At 31.8% G+C, this 25584-nt stretch overlaps 1 protein-coding gene across 3 annotated transcripts; it reads right to left on the bottom strand.

Moving 5' to 3' along the window:
- Positions 1 to 13912: 13912 nt before the first annotated feature.
- LOC110655858 (methyl jasmonate esterase 1) lies at positions 13913 to 19953 on the bottom strand. 3 transcript variants are annotated; one of them, XM_021812325.2, is made up of 4 exons: positions 19317 to 19953; positions 18942 to 19073; positions 18779 to 18870; positions 13913 to 14416 (listed from the first exon to the last, which is right to left on the bottom strand). In XM_021812325.2, the coding sequence occupies exons 1-4, from the start codon at positions 19821 to 19823 to the stop codon at positions 14326 to 14328; spliced, it is 822 nt and encodes a 273-aa protein (XP_021668017.1). In that variant the 5' UTR covers positions 19824 to 19953; the 3' UTR covers positions 13913 to 14325. The 3 variants fall into 3 exon arrangements, with proteins under 3 accessions (XP_021668017.1, XP_021668018.1, XP_021668016.1); XM_021812326.2 differs by lacking the exon at positions 13913 to 14416 and adding an exon at positions 15717 to 17794 and having other exon boundaries at positions 19317 to 19952; XM_021812324.2 differs by lacking the exon at positions 13913 to 14416 and having other exon boundaries at positions 18068 to 18870; positions 19317 to 19951.
- Positions 19954 to 25584: the final 5631 nt, after the last annotated feature.

Raw genomic sequence — 25584 nt, 5'->3', positions numbered from 1 at the left:
TTCAAGTACAATTTACTATCAGTCAGTAAATTGTTAAAAACAACTAGAATCACACTTATTTTTTATCCCTCTTTTTGTCTCTTTCAGGACCTTCAAACTGAGAAAGTGATAGCGGTGGTACATGAAGTTGCAAGGCTCTATAAGCTAGATAAATCTGGTTTTTTGGCTTCTAGTATAAATGATTGTTTGTTGAGTCTGCAAAACAATTTCTTGATTTCTTCACCTGTAAATACCATGATCTCTAATTCAAGAATCAATAAAGAGAATTACACTTGTTCTAGTTCTAATGTTGTTTCCAAAGTTGATATCTCTACTTTACATGCTAGATTAGGGCATGTGTCAGTCAAGAAAATGAATCACATTTTGGGAATTGAAGGGTGTATTTCAGGAGACAAATCTTTTGATTGTTTTGTGTGTCCTTTGGCAAAACAAAGTAGATTCCCTTTTCCTTTTAGAGAGACACAAGCACAACATGAGTTTGAGTTAGTTCATATAGATATTTGGGGACCTTATAAAGTTACTTCAGTCACTGGGGCCAAATATTTTCTTACCATAGTTGATGATAAGACTAGAGCTACTTGGACTTACATGTTACATAACAAGTCTCAAAGTGTTGCTACTATATCTAAATTTCTTCAGTTGGTTAACACTCAGTTTGATGCTATGGTCAAGATTATTAGGACTGATAGTGGTGCTGAGTTTGTAAATAGTAATTTTACTCAACTGGTGTCTGATAGAGGTATAATTCATCAAAGAACATGTCCCTATACCCCACAACAGAATGAAATTGTTGAAAGAAAACATAGGCATCTTCTAGATACTGCCAGAGCTTTAAGGATACAAGCACAATTACCTAAAGAGTTTTGGTCAGAATGTGTGTTAATAGCCACATATATCATCAATAGGTTGCCTATGCAAAATTTTAATTGGCTCACACCATATGAGCTACTTTACCATAAACCACCAGATTATAGTCATATGAGAGTGTTTGGTTGTTTGTGTTATGCTGTCAATCTCAATCCTTACAAGGATAAGTTTGATGCTAGGGCAATTCAATCTATTTTCATTAATTATTTAGGAGTGAATAAAAGGTATAAGTTGTATAGTTTGAAGGATAAGAAAATATATGTAAGTAGAGATGTCAAATTTTTTGAAAATCATTTTCCCTTTCATTCTGTTTTTTCTTCTACTCCTATTATTTTTTCTGATTCTGTTGTTCTTCCCAAACCAGTTGATAATATTGCAAATGAGCCTTTATCAACTGTCACAGATATTACTACCAATGATAATGATTCTCATCATTCCCCACTTAATTCTTTACCTTCTTTATCTTCTCTACCTCATTCTAATGACTCATCTTCTCTTTCTTTACCTTCACCTCATCCTCCTTTAAGAAGATCAACTAGAACAGTTTCTAAACCAGCACGGTTAAAGGATTTTGCTAATCTAGCTTCTTAGAGGAGAATAGCAGTTACCATTTTTCTCAATTCTTTCTAAGCAAGTTTGTTCATGTATTACCCAAAATGTGGGTTTTAGAAGATTGTGTCTAGCATGTTGAGAAGCTCACTATTTTATGATAAGTGATTCATGATAACAATAAAAATCATAGGGTGACCCTCCAATTCTGTTCTTCAAATCATTTTTAATTAATTAAATTGAATGAAAAATTTTTATATATTTTTTTAAAAAGTGGTTGTAAGGGATACCCTTAACTACTTAAATGGGGGAATACTCTCTCTCTCTCTCTCTCTCTCTCTCTATATATATATATATATATATATATATAGTGGTTGAGGGGGTACCCCTCAAACTAATTAAATAGGGGATACCCCTTAAATAGTTATTAATTTATTAAAATTATTTAAATAATTTTTTTTTATAAAATATCTTCTTTTAGTAGTTAAAGATGGTATCCCTTAAACTACTTAAATAGGGGGATACCCCTTAAATTGTTCCTAATTTATTAACATTATTAAGTCATACAAAATTTTTCTCTAAAAATATCTTTTTTAGTAGTTGAAGGAGGTACCCTAAACTACTCAAATAGGGGTACCCCTTGAATTTTTTTATCAAAAAATAAAAAAGAATTCTTTTATTAAAAAAATAACTTAATTCATTTTCATCTTAGTAATTTTTAAGACTTTCTTCAATTCATCCAATAGAATAGCCCTTATAAAATTAGTTTATGATTTTGAGGTTCTTCTATTCTTTTTAGTTTTTTTAAATTTTGGAAAGGTAAAAAAATAAATAAATGTTTGGTTAGAAAGAATAGCAAATAAGAATATCTTAAGTTTAGTCTAATTTTAATCAAGTTAAGACATTACCTGAAACCTAGTCCACTTCTAGTTGAACTTATTTGATTTGTTATGTGAAAGTTTTTGTTGAGATAGAAGATGTATGGATAAATGTGCAGGCCAAGATGACAAATTTGTACAAGTTGTATTGTATTGAAAATTTGGGAAATGTCTAGCTTTTAGGGAAAACTTTGCCAATTTTTTATGAATTCATAAGTAATGATATATTTGATTTGGTCTATATTAAATATTTTATTATTAAATTATGTTTAATTTATGAATGATGAAATGTGTGTGTATGTTTTTAGTTTAATGGAATTAATAAAGGTTAATATTGTGATTAATTAGTGCCGATGATGAGACTTTGATCTTTAGGCATTGATTGACACATTCTTCGGGGTACTAGTTAAAAAGTATGAAAGTTTTAGCCTAAGTTAATTTATGTTGTTAATGAGACTTTGATCTTGTTTAGCAGAGTATACATTAGTGGGTCAAACTGTTTAGGCATTAATTAATACATTCATTTTAATTGTGGTACTAGTTAAAAAGAATAAAAATATAGACTAATACTAATTCAACTTCTTTTTTATAATTATTAAAATATATTTAAATTATCAATAATAAAATACTTTTTTTAGTTTAACTGAATTAATGAAGATTAAGATTGTGATTAAATTAATACCAATGATGAGACTTTGATCTTATTCAGTGGGGTACTTGTTAACAGGTCAAATTCTTTAAATATTAATTAATACGTTCCTTTTAATCAGAGTATTGGTTAAAATAAATGAAAATTTCGGCCCAAGTTAATTTAATGTATTAATTATAATACTTAAATTTAATAAAAATTAAAATTAAAATTTTTATTGTTATAAAATGGCTTTCACTTTTGATAATATGGACCCACTTTTAAAATTCATATCTTTTAATTTTAAGCAAATTTAACTTTTGGCTAGCAAGTCAGTGTCCATTTTTATTTTTTTCACACCCATTTTAAATTTTAGTAAATTTAATTTTCAACAAAAGATTCTAGATCCAATTTCATTTTTCTGCAAAATTATCTCTTAGGTCCTCTTTAAAATATTTTTGAATTATAATTGTTTTTCATCAAAATTCATCAGTTATCAAATTTGAAAGTCTTTTTTGCATTCTTATATTTTTTATATAAAAATCGGCTACTCTTTTTTAAAATTATTCTATAAAATAAAGTAAAATAAATGAAGTCAAAATTTACTTTTATAGTTGCTTTCACTTACCTTTTGTATTTGACTTACCATAATAGAAATACATTTATGTGTTCCTACATTTATGTATTTTCATTGTTTGAAATTAAATACAAGGAACCAATATCATAATTTAAACTCCATTAAATTTATTAGCATTAAATTACTGTGAGCACACCATTAAATTTACTTACCCTATTTAGGGAAGATTTTGGGATGCCTGATACCCACGTATGCAGATCCCAAACCTTGAACCCTTAGATTAGAAGTAAACATTTTTTTCTACAAAAAAAAAATTTCAAAATAATTAATTTTCTTTAATTTTCCTTCAAAACTAAAGTGGTGTTTCCTTACTTTTCACATCGATGAGAATTGGCTAACGATTGCAAAACCCTTGCAATAAAGAAACCAAATTCTCTAAAGGAGATGACAAAACAAAGATCTATCAACAAGAATAGACAGAGAACAAATATAAATATGTTTCAAAATGATGCAAATTTGAATATTATTGAGAAAAAAAGCAATGAAAAAGGAGAGATATAACCACCGGTAAAAATTACCATCAATGACTACTATATATATATATATATATATATATATATACACGGAAAATAGTGTTTCCCAGTTTAGGTTTTCTTTGAAATTGAGATTGAAAAATAAATTGTTTTTTAAAAGATTATTAATCTAAATATTATTTTAAAATTTATTTAAAAAATTATTTAATTATTATAAATATTTTATAATTAAAATACGTTAAATTTATTTTAAAACTAAAATATTTTTTTAAAAAATACTATCAAACATATTTTTTATAATAATTTCTTTTTTGTATTGTCACGAAGTGATTGATGGCAAATCATTGAATACAAATACCTAATCAAATTCAAGTTGAATATAAAAAATGATAGTTGGCAGACAATAATTAATGCTGCATGAGCATTTAGCTAGTGATGATTGCTACTATTATTAAAATAAAGCCTTTGCACATATCCAAATCCTCTCATCAATTGCATTATTAGCATCTTCATGCATACCTAATGGGAAGTCAAATTAAGAATGAATCTTTTTTTTTTCCTGATGAATACTGAAAAGGCAACCTGCATGCTGACCAAGACACTAATAGACAACTTTCTCAGGAAAACTTCCCATTGAGACTCAATGGGAAGTGAGGATCTCTTTCACCTGCCTTTTGTGAAAAATTATTCATCTAATCGTTGCATGTAATAATGGATATACTTTTAATGTTGATTATGAAAAAATTTACATAAAATTAATCATAATTAATGATTATATATATATATATATATATATATATATATATATATATATATATATATATATTTTCCCTTCAAGTTCAAAGGATATGTGGAGCATATTTTTTTACTCTTTGCTATTTTTTTTTATTTTGATTTTATTTTCTTTTAAATATATATACTTGGTATAATTGAAAGAAATGATTTGTTTTACTTGTTAAAGGGAATGTATTTTAGGCATAAAATTAAATCATGAAATTGAAAATTATAATCAAAATTTAAGAATATTAAAATTAAATTTTTGGGTATGTGAAATGTATGTATATTGTTTATTTATATGTGTGTAAGTGTAATAAATTTAATAAAAAAATATACTTCTAAAATTTAAAAAATGGACAAGGCTAAATATGTCATCAAATACTTGTACTCTTTTATTTTACCTAACAGACATCTCAATTAACTTTTTAGAAATTTTAAAAAACTTAACATTTAAATACAAAAATGCACAATCAGCAGAGGATGTTAATTCACGCGCATAAAAGCGAGTGAGTAAAATAAAATCTACGTGGTAAATCTGGTGGCTTTAATTGATCCGTCTTTTTTCTTCTTTCCTTCAAAATTCTCTTTTTCTTACTTCCTGTTCTTGAAGACTCCTCCTTCCTCCCATCTGTTGCCTAAAGTTTGGTCACACTCCAAAACTTTACACATTCTTTTGCAGAGACGGTGACAACGCCTTGTTTGGATAACAGAACCAATAAATGCCATATTTTGGTGACATGAATTGAAAAACAACCATTTTTCTTCATCTTCGAGTTAGAATATGCTCTAGTATCTACAACTATAGTAATGCATACAACACTCTAATGAGAAAACGATCTATGCATAATTCACAGCCAAAAAAGAGCTTCAATTCACGTTTTGATTACGAAATCAACCCACTAATAATAAGACAATGCCTTAGCTACTATAACTAGACAATTGTAGCATGTTTTGCATGAAACAAAGGTTCTTCAATTAAGTCACATAATAGTCACCTAGTTCTCAACAAGATAATTGCATGGCTCATAATCAAATGTTTCATTTGTTGGTGCCACTCGATTTGGAGCTAAATAAACACTTCCAACACCAACCTTAGCCTTCACTTTGATCCTTCCTTTAACACATCACTTGTTATTAAAGGGAAACTCAGCAGTAAGTCTACCCATTTGCCTCTACAGATCAACAACCGATTCATTTGTTATTTTACCCTTGGCACCCTTCTTTCCATCAACAACTTTCAATTCCAATCTATACAAAGCTTAAGCATCACACTTATTCATCTCATGTTCATAAAGATGCCACTAAAAAGTGTTCACTGGTTGTGGATGCATATAATAAGATCTTTCAGCCCTCTAAATTCATTCATCACTTACTTCCTTGATTCATGCCAACCATGACCACTATAATCTAGCAATAGCCTTAGCTTTCTACTCCCACTCTCAAATGCTCTGCATGGCTTATAAAAAAAAATCCATTCCCTAATTAAAAGATCAAAGAGCTCAGGTGCATTCCATGGAGACCTTGTAGTTGCATATGCACCTGAAAATGACTTGTGTTCCATCATTCAAGAACTACATATGAAGATGATCTATTAGGCTACATTAAAGTTATAGCTGGAGCACCTTTAAATGTCCAAATGTGTAGTGCAACTTACAGCCTCAAGAGTACACCTCTACATCTATTTTGTAAGTGTTTCTTACAGCAATCACAGTTCTAGTAGAGTCACCCTCCACAAGTTTAATATACACCGTCACTTTCCCAAACATGTACTTTATTTTTTATTGAAACCCAACACCTAATGATAATATTATTTTTGTGGCTTGAAATTTGGATATGTTTTTTCATAGACCCGAATTGTGATTCGACTCGAAAGTTTCGCGTTGTGACCTGATTGGGATAAAAAGTGAGATCTGTGGTGGTAGCGGAGGCCACGGGCCGATAGGGTTAGGGTTTGAGAGTTCTAAGTGATTGTATCTTGTTCTTTTCATCGTAGTGGAACTTTTTCTCTTGTCTTGCCAGTGGACGTAGACCTTACGGTTGAACTAGGTTAAATCATGTGTTATTCTTCTTCTCTTTTCTATATTATGTAATTGTGCGATTTATATATGTGCCTTAGATTTGCATGCTTGTTATAACAAACTGGTATCAGAGCTTTGTGCGCAAAACTTAGGGTTTACAGATGGCATCATCTTCAACAAAATATGAGATAGAGAAGTTTGATGGTGGATCAAGTTTCAGTCTATGGAAGATTAAAATCAAATATTCTTTGATCCTGCAAGGTCTATGGAATGCAATCGAGGATAACTTTCCAGAAGGTATGAAAGAGGTAGAGAAGGCTGATATGAAGGAGAGAGCCTTGAGTGCGATTTTCATGAGCGTAATTGATAATATCCTACGCGAGATTGCTAGTGAAAGCTCAGCTTTTGCGGCATGGAAGAAATTGGAGGAGTTATACTCTGCTAAATCGTTGACCAACCGCCTATATCTGAAAAAAAAAACTTTACAATCTGAGAATGAGTGAAGGTACGCCCATTAAAGAACATTTGGATGAATTTAATTCAATCATTATGGACCTGAAGAATATTGATATTGATATAGATAGTAAGGATCAGACCCTTATTATGTTATGTTCTTTGCTACCCTCCTATGAGACTTTTGTTGATACTCTGTTGTATGGGAAAGATAGTGTTTCACTAGACGATGTTAGTAATTCTCTAAAATCAAAGGAGTTGAAAAAGAATTTTCCAGATAATAGAGAAATATTTAAGGTAGAAGCTTTGGTGAGTAGGGAAAGAACACATTCAAGGGAGGGTTCTTCCAGCAGGAAGAAATCTAAGGACAGACCTAAGTCAAGAATGAAAAAGGCAAACTATTTTGAGTGCGGGGAGCAAGGTCATTACAGGAGAGACTGTCCCAAGTTAAAAAATAAAAAGGGAAAGCAACCAGAAAGTTCAGCGAATGTGGTTGACAGTTTTATCGATTCTGATAGTGATGACAATGCTACAAAAATTTTATTCGTGAGTTCATATCATGGACAAAATTCCTAGATTCTTGATACTAGTGCTACTTATAATATGTGTCCACACAGAAACTAGTTTGTCACTTACAAACAGATGAGTAGCAAGGTGTTTCTGGGCAATGATCATGTATTATCTGTGGAAGGAATTGGTAACATCAGATTGAGGATGTTTGATGGCGTTGTTAGAACTACAGAGTATTGGCATGTTCTAGGACTAAAGAGGAACCTGATTTCTCTTGGGACACTTGACTCTCATGGATTCAGATACCATGAAGAGAATGGAGTTCTCCAAGTGTGCAAGGGCTTGATGATACTCATGAAGAGTAGTTTGGTTTCAGGATTGTATTTTCTTCAGGGTAGTACAGGGTTCAGGGGAAGCTGCAATAACATCCAGAAGCAATAATCAGAATCAGACTCAATTGTAGCATCTGCATCTTGGTCATATGAGTGAAAGAGAATTATCCGTGTTAAGCAAGTGGGATTTATTGGACGGGCAAAAAATAGAATCTGTGGACTTTTGTGAACACTTGTGTTTGGAAAACAGACGAGGGTGAAGTTTGATAAAAAGGCAGTGCGCAAGAACAAAGGAACGGTGGATTACATCCACTTAGATCTATGGGGTCCTAACAGAATCCCTTCCAAGAGTGGTGCCAGGTACTTTATAACTTTGATTGATGATTACTCTCGGATGGTATGAGTGTATTTTCTAAAAACAAAAGATGAGGCATTTTCAACCTTTGTAAAGTGGAAGACGATGATTGAGAAGCAGACAAAAAAGAAGGTCAAGCATCTTAGAACTGATAACGGGTTGAAATTTTACAATCGTGAGTTCGATGTATTCTGCAGCAATGAAGGTATAGTGAGACACCGCACTTGTACAAGGACACCACAACAGAATGGTATTACAGAACGCATGAACAGAATGCTTTGTGACAAAGCACGAAGCATGCTCTCACATTCAGGATTAGAAAAGGATTTCTGGGCTGAAGAAATTAATATAGCCTATTTCTTGCTTAATAGATCTCCATCTACAGCTATTGAGTGCAAAACTCATTTTGAGATCTGGTCCGGTTCACCTGCTGATTACTCTCAGCTGAGAGTGTTTGGTTGCCCTGCTTATGCTCATGTGAGAGATGAGTAGCTTGAGCTGAGAGCAAGAAAATGCATATTTCTAGGGTATACATATGGAGTGAAAGGCTATAGGTTGTGGTGCAATGATCCAAAGTCTCCAGGATTAATTATCAGCAAGGATGTGATATTTAATGAGTCTGCTTCATTGGATAGTCAGAGGGAGAAGTCAATAGCAGAATCAGATCACGGTGTCAGAGAATAGGTGGAGCTTGATATTGATATTTCAGCAATTCAGTCTAGTGATTCAGAGGATGAGGCGCAAGATCCTGATCAACAAGAGAATGCACCTGAGCAACAGCAATAGGAACCATATAGCATTGCAACTAGTAGAGAGAGAAGACAGATTAGCCACTGCAGAGATATGCATATACAGATCTAGTTGCATTTGCCTTGTCAGCTGTTGAGCCAGTTGATGTGCATGAACCTAGCAATTATAGAGAAGCTATTTCTTGTTCAGATGAAAATCAGTGGGTCAGTGCTATGAGTGAAGACATTGAATCTCTTCACAAGAATCAGACTTGGGAGCTTGTAACATTGCCTAAGGGACAAAATGTGGTAGGTTGCAAATGGGTGTTCAAGAAAAAGGAAGGCACTCCAGGGGTTAAAGCACCTCGATATAAGGCACGATTGGTAGCAAAAGCCTTTACTCAGAGGGAGGGGATTGGCTTTAATGATCTCTAGTTGTGAAGCACAGTTCTATCAGAGTATTACTTGCTATGGTTGCTCTTCATGATCTAGAGCTTGAGCAACTAGATGTGAAGACAGCATTTTTGCATGGTGAGTTGGAGGAGCAAATTTATATGAGTCAGCCTCAAGGATTTGTCATTCCAAGTATGGAAAACCGTGTTTGCTTGCTTAAGAAATCTTTATATGGTCTGAAACAGTCTCCTAGGCAGTGGTATAAAAGATTTGATACATTCATGGTTCGTAATGGCTTTAATCGTAGTTCATATGACAGTTGTGTGTATCATAAGAAGCTTTCAGATAATTCCTTTGTTTATTTGCTGTTGTATGTGGATGACATGCTTATTGCTACTAAAAACATGTTACAAATTAACATTTTGAAAAAGCAGTTGAGTGATGAGTTTGAGATGAAGGAATTGAGAGCTGCAAAGAAGATATTGGGAATGGAAATTACCAAGGATAGAAGTGTTGGGAAGTTTTTCTTGTCTCAATAGGCCTATATTGAGAAAATGCTTAAGCGTTTCAACATGAATAATGCTAAGCCTGTGACTATTCCGTTTGCTGCCTATTTCAAGTTATCTGCAGATATGTCACCAAAAACAGATGAGGAGATGGAGCACATGTCTAGTGTTCTTTATTCGAGTGCTGTTAGTAGCATCATGTATGCTATGGTATGCACCTGACCTGACATTTTACATGTAGTTAGTGTTGTGAGTAGATACATGACGTGTCCTGGAAAAGAGCATTGGCAGGCAATGAAATGGATTTTGAGGTATTTGAAGGGTACTACAGATGTTGGCCTGACATTTGATAGGGCCAAGATGAGTGATTTAGTTATTAGCTATGTGGATTCAGATTTTGCAGGGGACTTAAACAAGAGGAGATCTTTGACAGGTTATTTTTTTACTCTTTCTGGAAGTGCTATCAATTGGAAGGCAACATTGCAAGCTACAGTTGCTTTATCTACCACAGAGACTGAATATATGGACTTAACAGAGGCAGTAAAGGAAGTTTTATAGTTACAAGGTTTGGTGGGTGATCTTGGATTGATACAGAACAAGGAAACAATGTTTTGTGACAGCCAGAGTGTAATACATCTCACAAAGAATTAGATGTACCACGAGCGAACTTAGCACATTGATGTCAAATACCACTTCATTTGGAAATTGTATCTCAGGGGACTTTAGTTGTGCAGAAAGTCTCTACACATGATAATCCAGCAGATATTATGACCAAGGGAGTCCCAGTCAGCAAGTTTAAGCATTGCCTAGACTGGGTTGGTGTTTGTACTGCTCAGTAATGCACTTGCGAGGGCATATGACAAGACAAAATGTTTGTGGTTATTTTATTGATGATAGAAGGAATTCAAGCTAAGGGGAAGAATTGTTATTTTTATGGCTTGAAATTTAGATATATTTTTTCATGGACTTGAATTGTGACCCGACTCGAAAGTTTTTCGCTGCCACCTGATTGGGATAAAAAGTGAGATTTGTGATTGTAGTAGAGGGTACGGGTTGATAGGCTCGGGCTCGAAGCCTACCACTGATTTTCTTGGGGGTGCAGGGGCAACGCTCCCGCGGTATGGATCAGTATAAATATTGTAATATTCTACCCTTTGTGGCAGAGTTGTGAGATATTCGAAAAATACACTGGGGTTAGGGTTTGAGAGTTCTGAGTGATTGTATCTTTCTCTTTTCATCATAGTGAAACTTTTTCTCTTATCTTGCTCATGGACGTAGACCTTACGGTTGAACCACGTTAAATCCTGTATTATTCTTCTTTTCTTTTCTATAGTGTGTGATTGTACGATTTGTATGTATGCGCCTTAGATTTGCATGCTTGTTATGATAGATAACCTAACAAAGGATTCATTAGCCTAAACTAATCAGGACTAAATAATCACAAATGGGTAGCTGCAGACTATAAAAGAGAAACTAAAAGAATATCAATGCCCAAGGCTTTTGAGCTTTACATACCATAATAGTCGTCAAGCTAGAGGCTAAGAAGCTCTCCATCATAGATGAAGTGATCAAGAGCCCAATTGGTTTGAAATAGCTCATCGAATTTCATTGAGCTAACCAAACCCACCAGCACAATGGCCACAAGCACATATATTGCAGAAAATAGAGAGAGAGAGAGAGAGAGAGAGAGAGAGAGAGAGAGAGACGATAAGAGGAGAGAGAAGTAAGGGAAGGTAAAGTTTTCTCCTTCTTCAATGAAATTCTTGTTGAAACAAAAATACTAGCCTTTTTATAGCCAAGTGCTTTGGCTTCTTCTATAAGAGCTTCCTCATTTTCCTTCATGAACAATGCCCTACAAATACAATACGTTCCTATAGCTATAATGTCAGCTTAGATTGAATTACTTCCATTTAACTGTCATTCGCCACGTCTTCGTGCGTGTATTAAACAATACTTGGATTGTCCAATTTTGTGTTTGAATATTAATTCTTTTTTTTTAAGTTCAGATGTCTAGTGGACAAAAGAATTAATTGAAGTGTTTGTTAAGTAAATGTACAAATGTACAAGTGTCTGATAATTTTTTTGGACAAATGGGCAAAGATCTCAAATCCTGTTCAAATTCATCAGCAGACAATCAGTTTAATAACAGAAAAAGAAATTGAGGGAAGATTCACAAGATCAAAGCTCTCCAATCTTCTTGAAATTTGTAAAATTTTGATAAGAATTTTGAAAACTGTTTACATAATTTAATAGTTGAGCTCAAGGTTGCCTCTTGCTTATATTCTTTTTTAACTTATTGTAACTTTAAATGTGTGACTCCAATAAAATTTTTCTAACTTCACCTTCTTGCAAAATATTTCTAATTATAATTAATCTATTTACTACTGTTGTCAAACAAATGCTCTGTACATTCTATCCTTCAATCTCTCTCATTTTCAAGGAATATTCCTTAGTTTTTTTTTTATTTAATTACATGATGTATTCAGATAAAATCCTTTCAACAAAGATGCTCCAAAATTTAAACACTTGATTATGCAATTTTTTTTTATAAATTTTAATTTCAAACTATGATTTTTTAAAATAACTCTTAAAGAGGCAAATTTTCCTTTTTTTTTTTTGTCGTCTTCATTTTTTTTTTTCATTTTGGTTTACGTAGACATAATATATCATGTTTTTCTTCTAACTTCACCCACTCCCTTTTTTTTTCGTCCTTATTTTTTTTATTTTTTTTAAATTGATATAAGACACACAAATGACTCAATAACGGGAATTAATCGCTATTAAAACCATGACAATTTTAACAGAGTCTGTTTTCCATATAAACCACTCACACACCTAATCCACAACCGATGTGAGATCCCAAAGGACTAACCCATGAGGTATGCCTGGTCACTCACAATCCTCAACCCACAGACTACTACGAACTTAAGACTCCCTCACTTTTCACTAAGGTTCCTTTTTTTTCTTTTTTACGTAGAAATAAGACGCACAAAAGGCTCAGTGACCGGAATGTATCACTGTTAAAACTATGACAATTTTAACAAAGTCTATTTTTCCATACAAGCCACTCATACACTCAGTCCACAATCGATATTGGATCCCGAAGAGCCCACCTCTGCGTATAAGGGTCCACCTCTTTAAAGAGGATTTGGATAGAGTTGACGAGGAGAGTATTCCTCTAAAATATGACATTTTCTAAAAATAATTTTTTTCCTTTTGAAACAATTGGATCATGAGTTTGTTTTTTTATTTTCGAATTTTTAGAGCCGTTTACTTATAGAAAATTGAAATAGGATTTTAGAAATTTTTTTTGAAAAAATTTTAAAAAAAAAATTTCTCATTTAAATGTGTCAGTTTTTAAATCTAAAATTGAAAAATATTTTTCAAATGAAAAACAATGACTTTTCTATAATAAAAGTTATACTATAAATCTTCATAATTAAAAAATTAAATAATTATTTGAAAAAATATTTATTTATAATGATAAAAATTAATTATATAATTATAAAATAAATAAATAACACATACTAAAGTAATTCTAATAATAAAATGAGTTTTAAATATATTTTATAGTGATTTATTTTTTTCATTATGAAAGTTATGAATAATTTTTTAATTTTTTGAATTAGAAAATTGTTTTTTATTATTGAGAAGTGACCACATTTTCTATATTTTTCTTTCTTTTCTATAAAAATTGAAAACTAAAGTTTTTTTGAAAAATAAAAATGAAAAATAAAAAATTATTTTCCATAAATGAACATGTTCCCAGCTTTCCATTTTTAATTTTTATGGGAATAGCCTTCACATGTTAAAGAAAAGGGGCTTATAGCCCATGTACATTGCTTAACGTCTGTTCATACAAGCCGACGACCAAATACATCAACCTAACACTATTTTGCAACTAAGCCCATTAACCCCAAGGCTCGAGGCCTCTTCAGCTAGCAAACCTAAGAGGAACCTGATTCTTGTAACCCAAATAGGACCCGACGAAGCAATTCTCTCTGCCACAGTTCAATCGCACAACACAGCTCCAAGCACAACATTGGCATGCATGGCAAGAAGATCGATCCTCAAACCACCAAAGCGTTGCAAAATAGAGAAGGAACACATACAATAGTAAAAAGGCCATTAACCCAAAGCAAACCCGAGAGTGGTTCAAAGGGGAGCAGCCCATCGCATCGACTAAGGACAGAGACGACAATGATAAAACACGTCGATGTCTCAGTCGCGCCCTACCCACTGCCCAACAACATAGATAACGAAGCCACCAACCTTACACCTTTGGCCTAATGTAAGAAACCACACAATATATCTGCACAAGAGTGGCAATTTCCATCCTCATAGGTTAGCGCAAACCTCCTTAAGAAGCTGCTCGATTTACAAGAACCACCAACAAAAGAAAACCAAAATCTATGTACACCCCAACCGATGGTAGGGAGGATGAAACACCCACAAGTGGTCAGGGAGGAGAATACCCCCTACCCGAAAGGGGCAGAGGTGAGCCACAGAGGAGGCTAGCAAACTAGCACATTTGTGTAGAAAACTAGAGATCAAACGAGAGGATTTCCTCTGTCTAATAAGTCTTTTTGCGCAGTTTTTGTTACTGATTTATCATAATGTCATTTTTCTCATCTTTGACTCTGAAATTCTTTGCCACAAAATTCTTATTACTCTCATTCTTGGTCTTTTTTCTGACATTCTTTGTTTATAAGAACAGCGACAATGTGTTTAGGTATAATGCCCGTAATAGGTACAAAATAATTTTGGGGAACCCTTAAAATAATAAAAGCTGGAAGAAAGAGTTTTATGTGACTGTTCTGAAAGAGGATAATTCTTCAAGTTCTTGGGATTTTGACACTAGTTGAGCAACCACCAGTCACGGGGATTTTAAACTCCAAAACCTCAACCTTTTGGCCGCTAGATCACCCAAAGGACAGACATTGGGGGAAACCTCAAAGCAAATGGGAGGCTACCACCTTGATCAAGGAGAGCTCTACTCTCCCTTCTTATGTTTTGGCCATGTAATAAAGTGAGAACTTAATTGTAAAGTCTTTAAAGTTAGGGGGTTAAATATGAGATATTTAACTCTCTAAGAGTACATGATTAACTAATTTGAAAGGATAAATTAGTAACTCTAAGAAATTAAACCCATATATAATGAATGTTATGGAAACTAATCAAACTTAGTTATTAGTACTCACCGTAAGAGAAAGGAGCTACCACTCTAGCCATAGCGTTTAGAAATTTTCTATTACATACTTAATGTGAATTATCATTAGACAGGTTTTTTAACCTAAACCTGATTCATCATAAATTAAATGAGACCCACCTATTAAATACATAGAACTCACGTATTTATATCCTAGGTTCATAGTGAACTGGGTCTAAGTAAGAATTTCCTATCGTTAGCCATCAAATATGTTTTTGCATTCTCTCTCTCTCTCTCTCTCTCTCTCTCTCTCTCTCTCTCTCTCTCTCTCTCTCTCTCTCTATATATATATATATATATATATATATATATATATATATATATATGTATGTATGTATATATATATATATATGTTTTTGCATAATTATTATATAAAATATATATTTTAAACTGCTATTATTAACATTTAAATTTATCTTATAATAAAAAAAATTAAATTACTAAATTCACCGTTTTCGATACCTGCATAACCTATTGAATTCCTAATAATAACATGATACATATAATAGTGTATATTTGCATTAGTTGTATTTTAATGACTTTGTATAATACATATCTGAAGGACGTCGAGCCGGCCACAATCATACCAGATTTATCAAAAGGCCAAAACGTTGTCCAGTGAAAACTATGGATTAGTGAAGAGAGTTAATTTAAATCCTGTGCAAGGATGACAAAGTGGTAACACAGGTATAAGAATAAGTTATTGTGGAAGAAGAGATGCATGCGAGAATTTGATAATGAAATGTGCCATCCTTTTCTCTTTCTTATGAAATCTGAGTCTCTGTTTTCAGTTCCTCTCTTCCTTTAATTCATTTTTGCCTTTAGTTTACGTTATTTGGGATCAGAGCTGTGATCCTCAGCCATGGTAGAGGAAACTTGTTTTCAAGAATGAAGGAAAAGAATGCAGCAATGATATTAGAACAGGAGCATCATCGAGAAGCCCAACTACAATGTATTGATGATTAGGGTAAATCATCATCTATTGATTTTAGAGGCCTTGATAAGACATCTGATGGGGCCACAGTGAAGGTAGTTGAACTTTACAATCAAGAAGAGAAGTCTGGGTCGGAGTTGGACATAAGTGAATTTATAGCCTTGAATAGACGTGAAAGCTGCAGAAGCAAATATAAAAGTTGGAAACATGGCTGGCAATTTGAAAGGGAAGAGGAAACATGATCAAGTAATAATAATATCTGATTAGGGTCTCTTGGACAACAATAACATAAGCAAGGTTTCCGGGCATGCAATGCATGCAGAATAATATAAAGTTAAAAAATCTGAAGAAGTTTTGGTAGTTTGGTTAGTGAGGATTCTGGCCATACCGTGCAGCTAGAACATATTACTAATATTCCAAAACATGGACAATTTGCTGAAGTGCTGTTTAGTGAAGACATCTTCTGAAGAGTTTGAGGAACAAATGTAGGAGAACGATGACATTATAATCAGAGAAAATGACACAGATTCGAAGGCTGGTGGGAATCTAAATGATCTGTCATCGTTCAAGCTTAGGAAGCATTGCAAGGAGAAGCTTTGAAACTTTTTGAAGAAATAATACAAAAACGAGGGAGCTGGAATCTTAGGGGTAGCGTCTTGGAGCTGCAGTCCTGTAATCACATAATGCTCAAGGAGAATGAGTATGAAATTGGGCAAAGTCAGAGAAAGAAAATACGTTCATGTCAATGAAGAAGCTAAGCATGTGACTTGTTTCTTCTCACTCTAAGGAATTTTCTCTGTTTCCTCTACTGTTTTCCGTTTGGATTCTCCGTAATTTCTCAAAACGATCTATCAATTTCTTGTTCATTGGCAAGGTATGTCTCCAGCTGAAGCAACATGGGAGTTCGCTAGTAAGCTGCAATTGTGTTTTCTAGAGTTCCTTGAAGACAAGGTACCTTTGAAGCCTGAGGTATTGATGCAAACATGAATTGGTTACTGAAATGCAGTGTAGGAGATGGCATGAAGCGGATAGGCCTTAATAAAACACGTGTTTAAGCCAGCAAGAGCAAACAATGCCATAAGGGATTTCTGGTAGCAGTTACAAGAGCTAGAGAAAGGGAAATTCTTACCTACCATGGACCCAAGAAGCAAACATATGGGACCCATGTGGGTCTCACCATATACCCTATGTCTTGGGTCCATGATAGACCAAGTCTAGACAACAAAAATCCTAGAGAGAGTTAGTGCCAAGATTAGCTGGTTGTCATAACCGAATGTAGCTGAGCTACAAGTTTATTACAGTATCTGTTAGGCAGTTGTAACTGTATACATAATCTCTGGTATAAGAACCAGTCATTGTAGAAGAAGAGATGTATTGGAGAATTTGACAATGAAATGTGCCTTACTTTTCTCTTTCTTTTGAAATCTAAGTCTCTGTTTTCAGTTCTCATGTCAATTCCAGTTCTTGAAATAAGAGGGCTGTTAAGATGAACCAGACCGATTACTAGTTTGATTCCCGATTAAAGCTTTGGGATCGGCTGGATTGGCCTATTTCAAACAACAATGATCATGAGATGCATAACAGAATTTCCCTAATTCATAGTTTAATTATTTCATTATATCATTATCATATTCTTGTAAACTATCAGGCCTATCACAATAGCTCCTGAATTAGAGATTTAACAATTTATTGTTTTATACAGTCCCATCATCTTCATCTGATGCAAGTTAAAGAGAAAAAAAAATGAAAATAGCAATTACAGAAGAATAACAGAGAAGGAAGAAGAAGAAAAGAGAGAGAATCAAGAAGAAAGAAGCAAATCCAAGAAGAAACAGTTATTCCATTCATGCTTTCAATTACAGAAGTTTCTCCTCTTTATAGAAGAACATGCAACGTTCATAACAGTAACCCAACAACTAAAACAGATTCTTAACAAACAGCCACATGCACAACTTCTAAACAAACTAACAGAACTCTACCCAAAGTCACGAATCATCATCATAAAGAAGGGTCACTAAAAATGAAATTGTACCAAACATTTTGAAAATTATGGCCTGCTGTAAACTGGCTTAGCATCCTACAAGTGGCTCTTTTATGGGGTCAGATTTATCAGTATCTCCGGATTTTCAGGCTTCATCATCAGCATAAAATATCAAACGAATTAAGATTATTGAACAATTCTTAGAATAATCTAGTATCTAATATCTTGTTTATCAATATTATTTTATCTGCATAAATGATAGAGAAAGTGCTAAACAAAATACAATACAAAATTATGTTGTTCACCCTTTTTTTAGATCTTATTAACATATTTGCTAGTCATATGAGCAAGTGGTAATTAAGTTGAATGGCATTTATCTCCAATCTCCATAAGGCAAGAACACAGATCATGAGGTTTAGAAAACATGACCATATGATCAGAGCCGGGGATTACCTTTACCTCATCAGGAGGATTATTTTCAATCATCAATTTCTGCACAACATCATTTTCTTGATCACAAACTATGTAAACTCGATAAACAGATCCATACCTTTCTTTAGTAAATATTATTTCATTATGAGCTGCTTCTGGATCACTGAAAAGAGGTGAAGGTCGCACCAATAGCGTTGCCAGTACCAAATTCTGAACCAGTTCAAAATCATCATTAAAAGAGGACTATGCAGATGCATTTTGGAAGAAGAGGAAGTTGTTACCTCAGGTGGAGAAAAGCGGTAGTACTTGGAAGCCAAGAATTTGGGACCAAGGATTGTGGCAGTTGGAGGGTTGTTGGGTCCATCGCCATAGATATACTTTGAATCCATGGGGGAAATTGATTCTTTAGGATACTGTACATTTTTGCAAAGAAGATCAGAGTGCAGGTTCTTAAGGATAAACGTTTTTTCATCATGGGTAAATAATTAATTAACACTTGCTCAAATGGCAAATTAGAAAGGTCGCTTCTCATCAATTAATCACATCAAATCAAAATTCCCAAGAACCAATCAAGGATTACGCCCAAAATTCTTCCTAATTTTGAGCAGCCCACATATTGATAATTCATTATCAAGAAATGGAGACGCGAATAGTACCTTTTGTGCTATAGTTTTGAAATCAAAATCAGGACCAGCCATAGTTGCGGCAGCAAAGACTCCAGCAGAAATTTTCTCAGGGAACTTTTCCATGGCGACAGATAAGCCAACACCACCCAAGCTGTGGCCAACTAGTACCACCCTCTCTTCTGGTGGCAAAGACGCCATGAACTCCATCAAGGGCTCAAAGTAGTCCAAGAACGAGCGGAGCTCATGAATTTGCTTTGGGTGCACGCCAGAAGCAGCCATATCCAGAGCAGTAACACTATGACCAGCTGATTTCAAGAGAGCGGAAACTTTGTACCAGCACCAGGCTCCATGACAGGCTCCATGGACTAACACAAAATGCCTGTGTCCTGCATCACTCTGCAATTGTTTTGAACAAGATAAATATCTTTGGGAGTCATCAGGCTTGTTGAAAATGGCAACTCCCTCTGGACCACGTATGGTTGTCTTCAGGGAAAAAGGGATGGACTTCGGAGAGAAAAGTAGAGAATTGAATAGCATTTCCTGTTCTAAAATTCAGCAAATATATGATAATAGAATGTGATTCGGACCGCAGAGGATGTCCTTATCCTCTTTGGAACTTACAGGAAACTGAAGTGACCACAGAATTGCCGGTGACTTGCAACTGTCATCCTTCGCCGTAGGTTATTTAATTTCCGTCTCAAAACTTAACTTTAATTTATTAAACATGCCTACCTTTGGAATTAATTATAATTATATTTTTATTATTTAAATTAATTTTAATATTTAAATAAATTTAAAATTTTTAATTTTAAAATTCATACAACTATCAATAATTCACATTACGACATCATTAATAACTTTAGTGACAGTATTTTTATTGCTCTATATTATTTTATTACTAATAATTTTTAACAATGTAAAATTTATTGCTAAATTCATGAATAATTTCAATTCCAAATATTACTATACTTAATATAAATTAAAATTTTAATAATAATTATACTTATACCAAAAATCATATTATAATTTTTAATATAATAATTTTATCATTTCAACCCTATAAATACTATTAAATTATTAAAAATTATTTAATTTAATAAAATAAAATAAATAAATACCTTAAACGCTAAATCTCACTTTCACTGATTTATTTTTATTAATTGTTTTAAGTATTTACAAATTTATAATATAAAATAAATAACACTTAATTTAATTATATAAAAGTGTGAATAAGGGGGAATATTGAGATTACTAAAAATTACTCAAAATAATTCAATTTTATGAAATAAAAGATGAAATTTAATTGACCATTAATATTTTTTTATTAATAATATTAATTTACTTAAAAATAAAATATAAATAAAATATGACTCGAAGTGGCAATAATTAATTATTATTACTATTAATAAAAATATAACTAAAGAAATAAAAAGAAATGCATTAGAAGTTTAAAGATTCACTTTTCACACTCAGGGTAAAGTAGATGGACATGTATTAATCTATATTAACCTATTTCACATTGTGATTTGCAGGTTTTTTAATTTTTTAAATTATTATTATATAAAATTAAAGAGTATCTCTTTATTTATTTATTTATATTTATTTATTCTATACAATTATTCATAAAAAAAAATAACATTTATTAATTAGATAGTGTTAATTGTCATTTGAAAAAATTATTAAACTAATATTATATCATATAAAAAAAATAAAAAAAAATTATATAAAAATAAATTAACGAGTCACGAGTGTGAATAACGCGCATCATACGTTCAAAAGAAATTAATTAAAATAGAGAACTATAACTTGTATAGTAAGTCCACGTACTAAAAAGAATCAAATTACATTTTACTCTTTTTTTTAAGTAAATTATCATTTTACTGCTCTCTTTGTTTTTTAATTTTTTTCTTTTATTTTTATATTTAAATTAATGAATAATTGTGCATCAATAAAATTATTTTATTTTATTTTTTAAATTTATTAATAAAATTATTAATTATTATTAATTAAAATTTAATTAATTTGAAATTTGATTAATTTAATTATTATATATATATATATATATATATATATATATATATATATATATATATATATATATATATATATATATATATATATATATTAAAGTTAAGCCTCGAAAATAGTTTCACAGTAGTATGACATCTACGTTAATAAGAAGCATAAAAAATCGCTATGTAATAAAGTCTCTTTTTTTAGTTTTTTTAATATGTTTTATATATAAATGATCTTGCTATATTAAATATTAACTTTCTATTTAAATGTTTTAAAATCTTTTTTTTATAAAATAATAATAATTATATAAATTTTTTTTACTATATCTTTTAAGAATTTTAAAATTCTTAAGGTTAAAATTTTAGGCATTTAAAAAATAATATTTTTTAGATAAATATTTAGTTATAATTAGAAGAAGGGTGAATTATTTTTTTTTAAATTATATTAATATATATATATTAAATAATTATTCACTAGAAAATTATTTAAAAATTTAAACATATATTTTATAAACAAGAATTTTAATAATAATACTTTAAAAATTACTATTTATCCTTTTACTAATTTATTAATCAATTTATTTTAAAATTTCAAAAGCTGCCTTAAAAATGACTTTATAATAGTGCGCTATATAACTTAATGAAAGTATTTAAAAACTGGCATGTGGTGTATTCTAATCTTTTAAAAGTTTTAAAATTTTTAAATTTAGAATATATATATATATATATATATATATATATATATATATATATATATATATATCTTTTTATGAGTTAGTTAAAATAAAAAAAAAGTTAAAATATTTTTTAATTATTAATTACATAAAATATTTAAATTTAAATATTAAATAAACTATAACTGTTTTTTAAAAAAAAAAAATAAAGTATAACTGAATTTGAAATTCTATCTTATCATTATATAACCATTCAATTTATCATTTATTTCTTTAGCACTCATAAGTGGGTATTTAGATTTTTGCATGAAACGGGAAATAAGCTTCTATTGCAGCTTCAATTAGTTAGTGGAGTGCTTTAAATTCTAAATCATCTTCAAATGCATCTGTCACATTTTGAAAATCTTATAAAACGTGTAGGAAGCTCTTCTAAGTTATAAATAGAATAAAATGCAAGCATTTCAGGTTCACATGGGCTACTAGGAGGAGCTCCAAGTTAAGCAGAGTTGTCTGAAGTGATAGATGACTGGGAGGAAGCTTATGATTGAGAATATTCAAGAGGTTAATAGAATTTGAAATCTGGACAAGATAGGGCGACATGTGATCTACACCTGTCTTATTGTTTTTTCTTTTTTGTTCAAAATAGTTACATCACCCTTTAAAATTTGGGTGTTTTGTTGTCTTAACTCATATTTTAATAATAATAAATAATTAGTGTGCAACTAATAATATTGGAAGTGTTTGTAATGAGTTTGTAAGCTCCAAATTCAAAATTGTCAAATTACTTCAAATCAAAACTGAAGAAGAGCAAGATAAGAAAATAAACCTTTTTGGGATCCTACAATGTAATATTTATTTATTTTTATGTCTTGTTAATCCCATTTTATTAATTGTGTTGGCTCAAGTCTAGATGTTATTAAGAAAATCTTGTTTAATTTAATTTTTACCTGATTCTTGACCAAGAGGGAATTAAATAAATTTTTTATTTTTTAAAAAATGTAAAATTTATTTTGGAAAGTGTTTTAGTTGAAAAATACATTGAATTAGCTTTCTAATACTTCAAATATATCAAAAATATGATTTCAGAGTTAAAAGTTATGTATTTTTCAAGTTTTTGGGTAAACTTGATAAAATGGACTTCGACAGCTAAAATGGGGGAATTAGGTAGCCGAAATCTCTTTTTCAAAAATGATATTTTGGCACAATAAACTTTGACAACTGAAGTATGGGACTTTGGCAGTCGAACCTCAGATTCTAAAAGCCATTAGAATGCGTTTTTAAGTAGTTAAACCGTTAGTTTTGCATTTAATGCACCCTCAATAGTCATATTTATGCCAAAACTATAAATATAAAATGTTTTTCATCTGAAAAAAGTCATAACAATTATTTATTTGTGAATTTATTGTGTTAGAACCTTCTTTCACACTTTCTCTCTCTAGAACTTGAGCGAAAACATTTAATCCATTGTGATTTCTTTTGAGTTGTAATTTCTTTATTGTTCTGAGATAGAAAGTGAGTTTGTCGAGTGATTTATTATTTCTCTTCATTAGAGAATGGTTGTAGAGTATTAAATTACTTTTGAGTAAAAAGGGTATATAAAAGTGCTTGGGTTTGCACTAAAGGTTGCAAGGGTTTGTAGGAGTGCTAGAGATTGCACTCAAGATTATAAGGTGTTTGATCTTCACCCAAAGAAGATTGTTATAGTAGAGTGAATTCTCAAAGAGGGCCTTGAGAAGAGAGAACGTAAGTTTGGGATAGTCGAACCTATATAAATCATTTGTGTTATCATTCTTTCTCCACCCTTCTTCGTGTTTATTTTTCTTAAATTTCTTTTAGCCTTCAAATTTGCAATTAGAACCTAATTCAACCCCCCCTCCCCCCTATTCGATTGCTATAAGGGACAACAATTATTATTATTATTATTATTATTATTATTATTATTATTATTATTATTATTATTATTATTATTATTATTATTATTATTATTATTATTATTATTAAATTCTAGGGCACATAAGTGCCTTTGTTGTATTGAAGAATTTTTATGCTACAAAGTTTAACTTCTTAGGGTTAATCATATTGGCCTCTTTCAAATATGAACTATTTTTTTTATTGATTTTCCTTTATAAAAACCCTCAAATTATGAAAAGATATGTATTCTAAATTATAGTGAGACATAATTGGTTTCACTTTTTCTACAATTACTTTGTCTTGGATTCATTCAGACAAAGTTGATATATTAATTCATTCAGACAAAGTTGAAGATGTCTAGACACACTCTAACAATCTTTAATGTGTTATTTGTAGATGATACTTTACTTTTTGAGAGAACTACTCATAGAGAGGCCGAAGCTATAAAGGAGATTCTTTCCTAATATACAAATGCAACAGGGCAGTGCATCAATTATAACAAGTCAAGCATTTTTTTTCAGCAAGCTAATCCCTCATCAATTAAAGAAGCAGATCCTTGATTTTTTTTGATATAAAGGAGATGAGGATGGAAGATAAGTATCTAGGGTTGCCTTCTTTTTGGGGAAAATCAAAAGTACAAGCTCTTTACTTCATTAAGGAGAAAATAGAAATAAAAACTCAAGCTTGGAAGCAGAAGCTCTTATCTCAGGCAGGAAGAGAAACTCTCATAAAATCAGTTCTATTTGCCATTCGTAATTATTCTATGGCTATTCTAAAATATCCTAAAACTTACTGTAACCAGCTAAATAGTATTGTTTCCAATTTCTAGTGGTGAGAAAAGAGAAAGAAAACAAGATGCATTGGATAAGTTGAAGAGCTTTGTGTCCAAAATCTCAGGGTGGTATGGGTTTCAGATATTTCAACTTATTTAATCTGGCTTGTCTTACCAAGCAATGTTAGTGTCTTCTCCAAAATTCTAACATGTTATGGACAAAAGTTATTGAAGGGCTTTATTTCCCTCATTCTTCATTTTGGCAAGCATTATCTTTTAGGAAAGGTTCCTGAATTTGGCAAAGACTCCTAGCCAAGAGGGATGTTCTAAAGGAAGCTTTCAGAGCTAAAATAGGAGATGGTAGAAATGTATTGATTTGGTATGATCCTTGGGTTCCCTCAATTCAACAGTTAAGATTAAATAGACTTGTCAATTATCCTATCAATATTAACACAGTATCAGATCTCATAGACCATGATACCCTTCAATGGAAAAATCAACTGGTGAAGGAACTTTTATCCAGGAAGGAAGCTTTGGCTATTCAATCAATTCCCATTGCTCCTTTGGGTTATGAAGATGTGTGGGTTTGGCATTATGCTAATTCAGGCATCTTCTCGGTGCGATCAACTTGTAAGATGCTTGTGAGTGGGCAAGTCCACTTCACGCTATCATTCTTCTTACGATATAAGTACCTAGGTATGGAAGAGGGCTTGGAATTTTAAGGTGCAGCCCAAAATCAAGGAGATTTTATGGAAGGCATTTTTGAATACTCTCCCTGTTAGAGAGAATCTAACTAAGAGAGGTATTTCTATCAGACCAAATTGCCCAATTTGTGATGATAATGTTGAATCAGTGGAGCATGCCATTTTCTAGTGCAACCATGCTAAAGCCTCATAGTTTGAAAGTTTATGTTCTTTGTTTGCTGG

This window comes from Hevea brasiliensis, chromosome 7, assembly GCF_030052815.1.
Source record: "Hevea brasiliensis isolate MT/VB/25A 57/8 chromosome 7, ASM3005281v1, whole genome shotgun sequence".
Lineage (NCBI taxonomy): Eukaryota > Viridiplantae > Streptophyta > Magnoliopsida > Malpighiales > Euphorbiaceae > Hevea > Hevea brasiliensis.
This window is presented reverse-complemented; position numbering and strand designations above follow the sequence as displayed.

What these genes read in the sequence shown, in the direction of transcription:
- LOC110655858 (XM_021812324.2), bottom strand. Translation starts at nt 19,823, where the DNA reads ATGCTATTCAATTCTCTACTTTTCTCTCCGAAGTCCATCCCTTTTTCC. An exon ending in TCAAAACTATAGCACAAAAG is followed by an intron (nt 19,074 to 19,316) that starts GTACTATTCGCG and finishes AAAAATGTACAG; the next exon opens with TATCCTAAAGAATCAATTTC. An exon ending in ACCGCTTTTCTCCACCTGAG is followed by an intron (nt 18,871 to 18,941) that starts GTAACAACTTCC and finishes GAACTGGTTCAG; the next exon opens with AATTTGGTACTGGCAACGCT.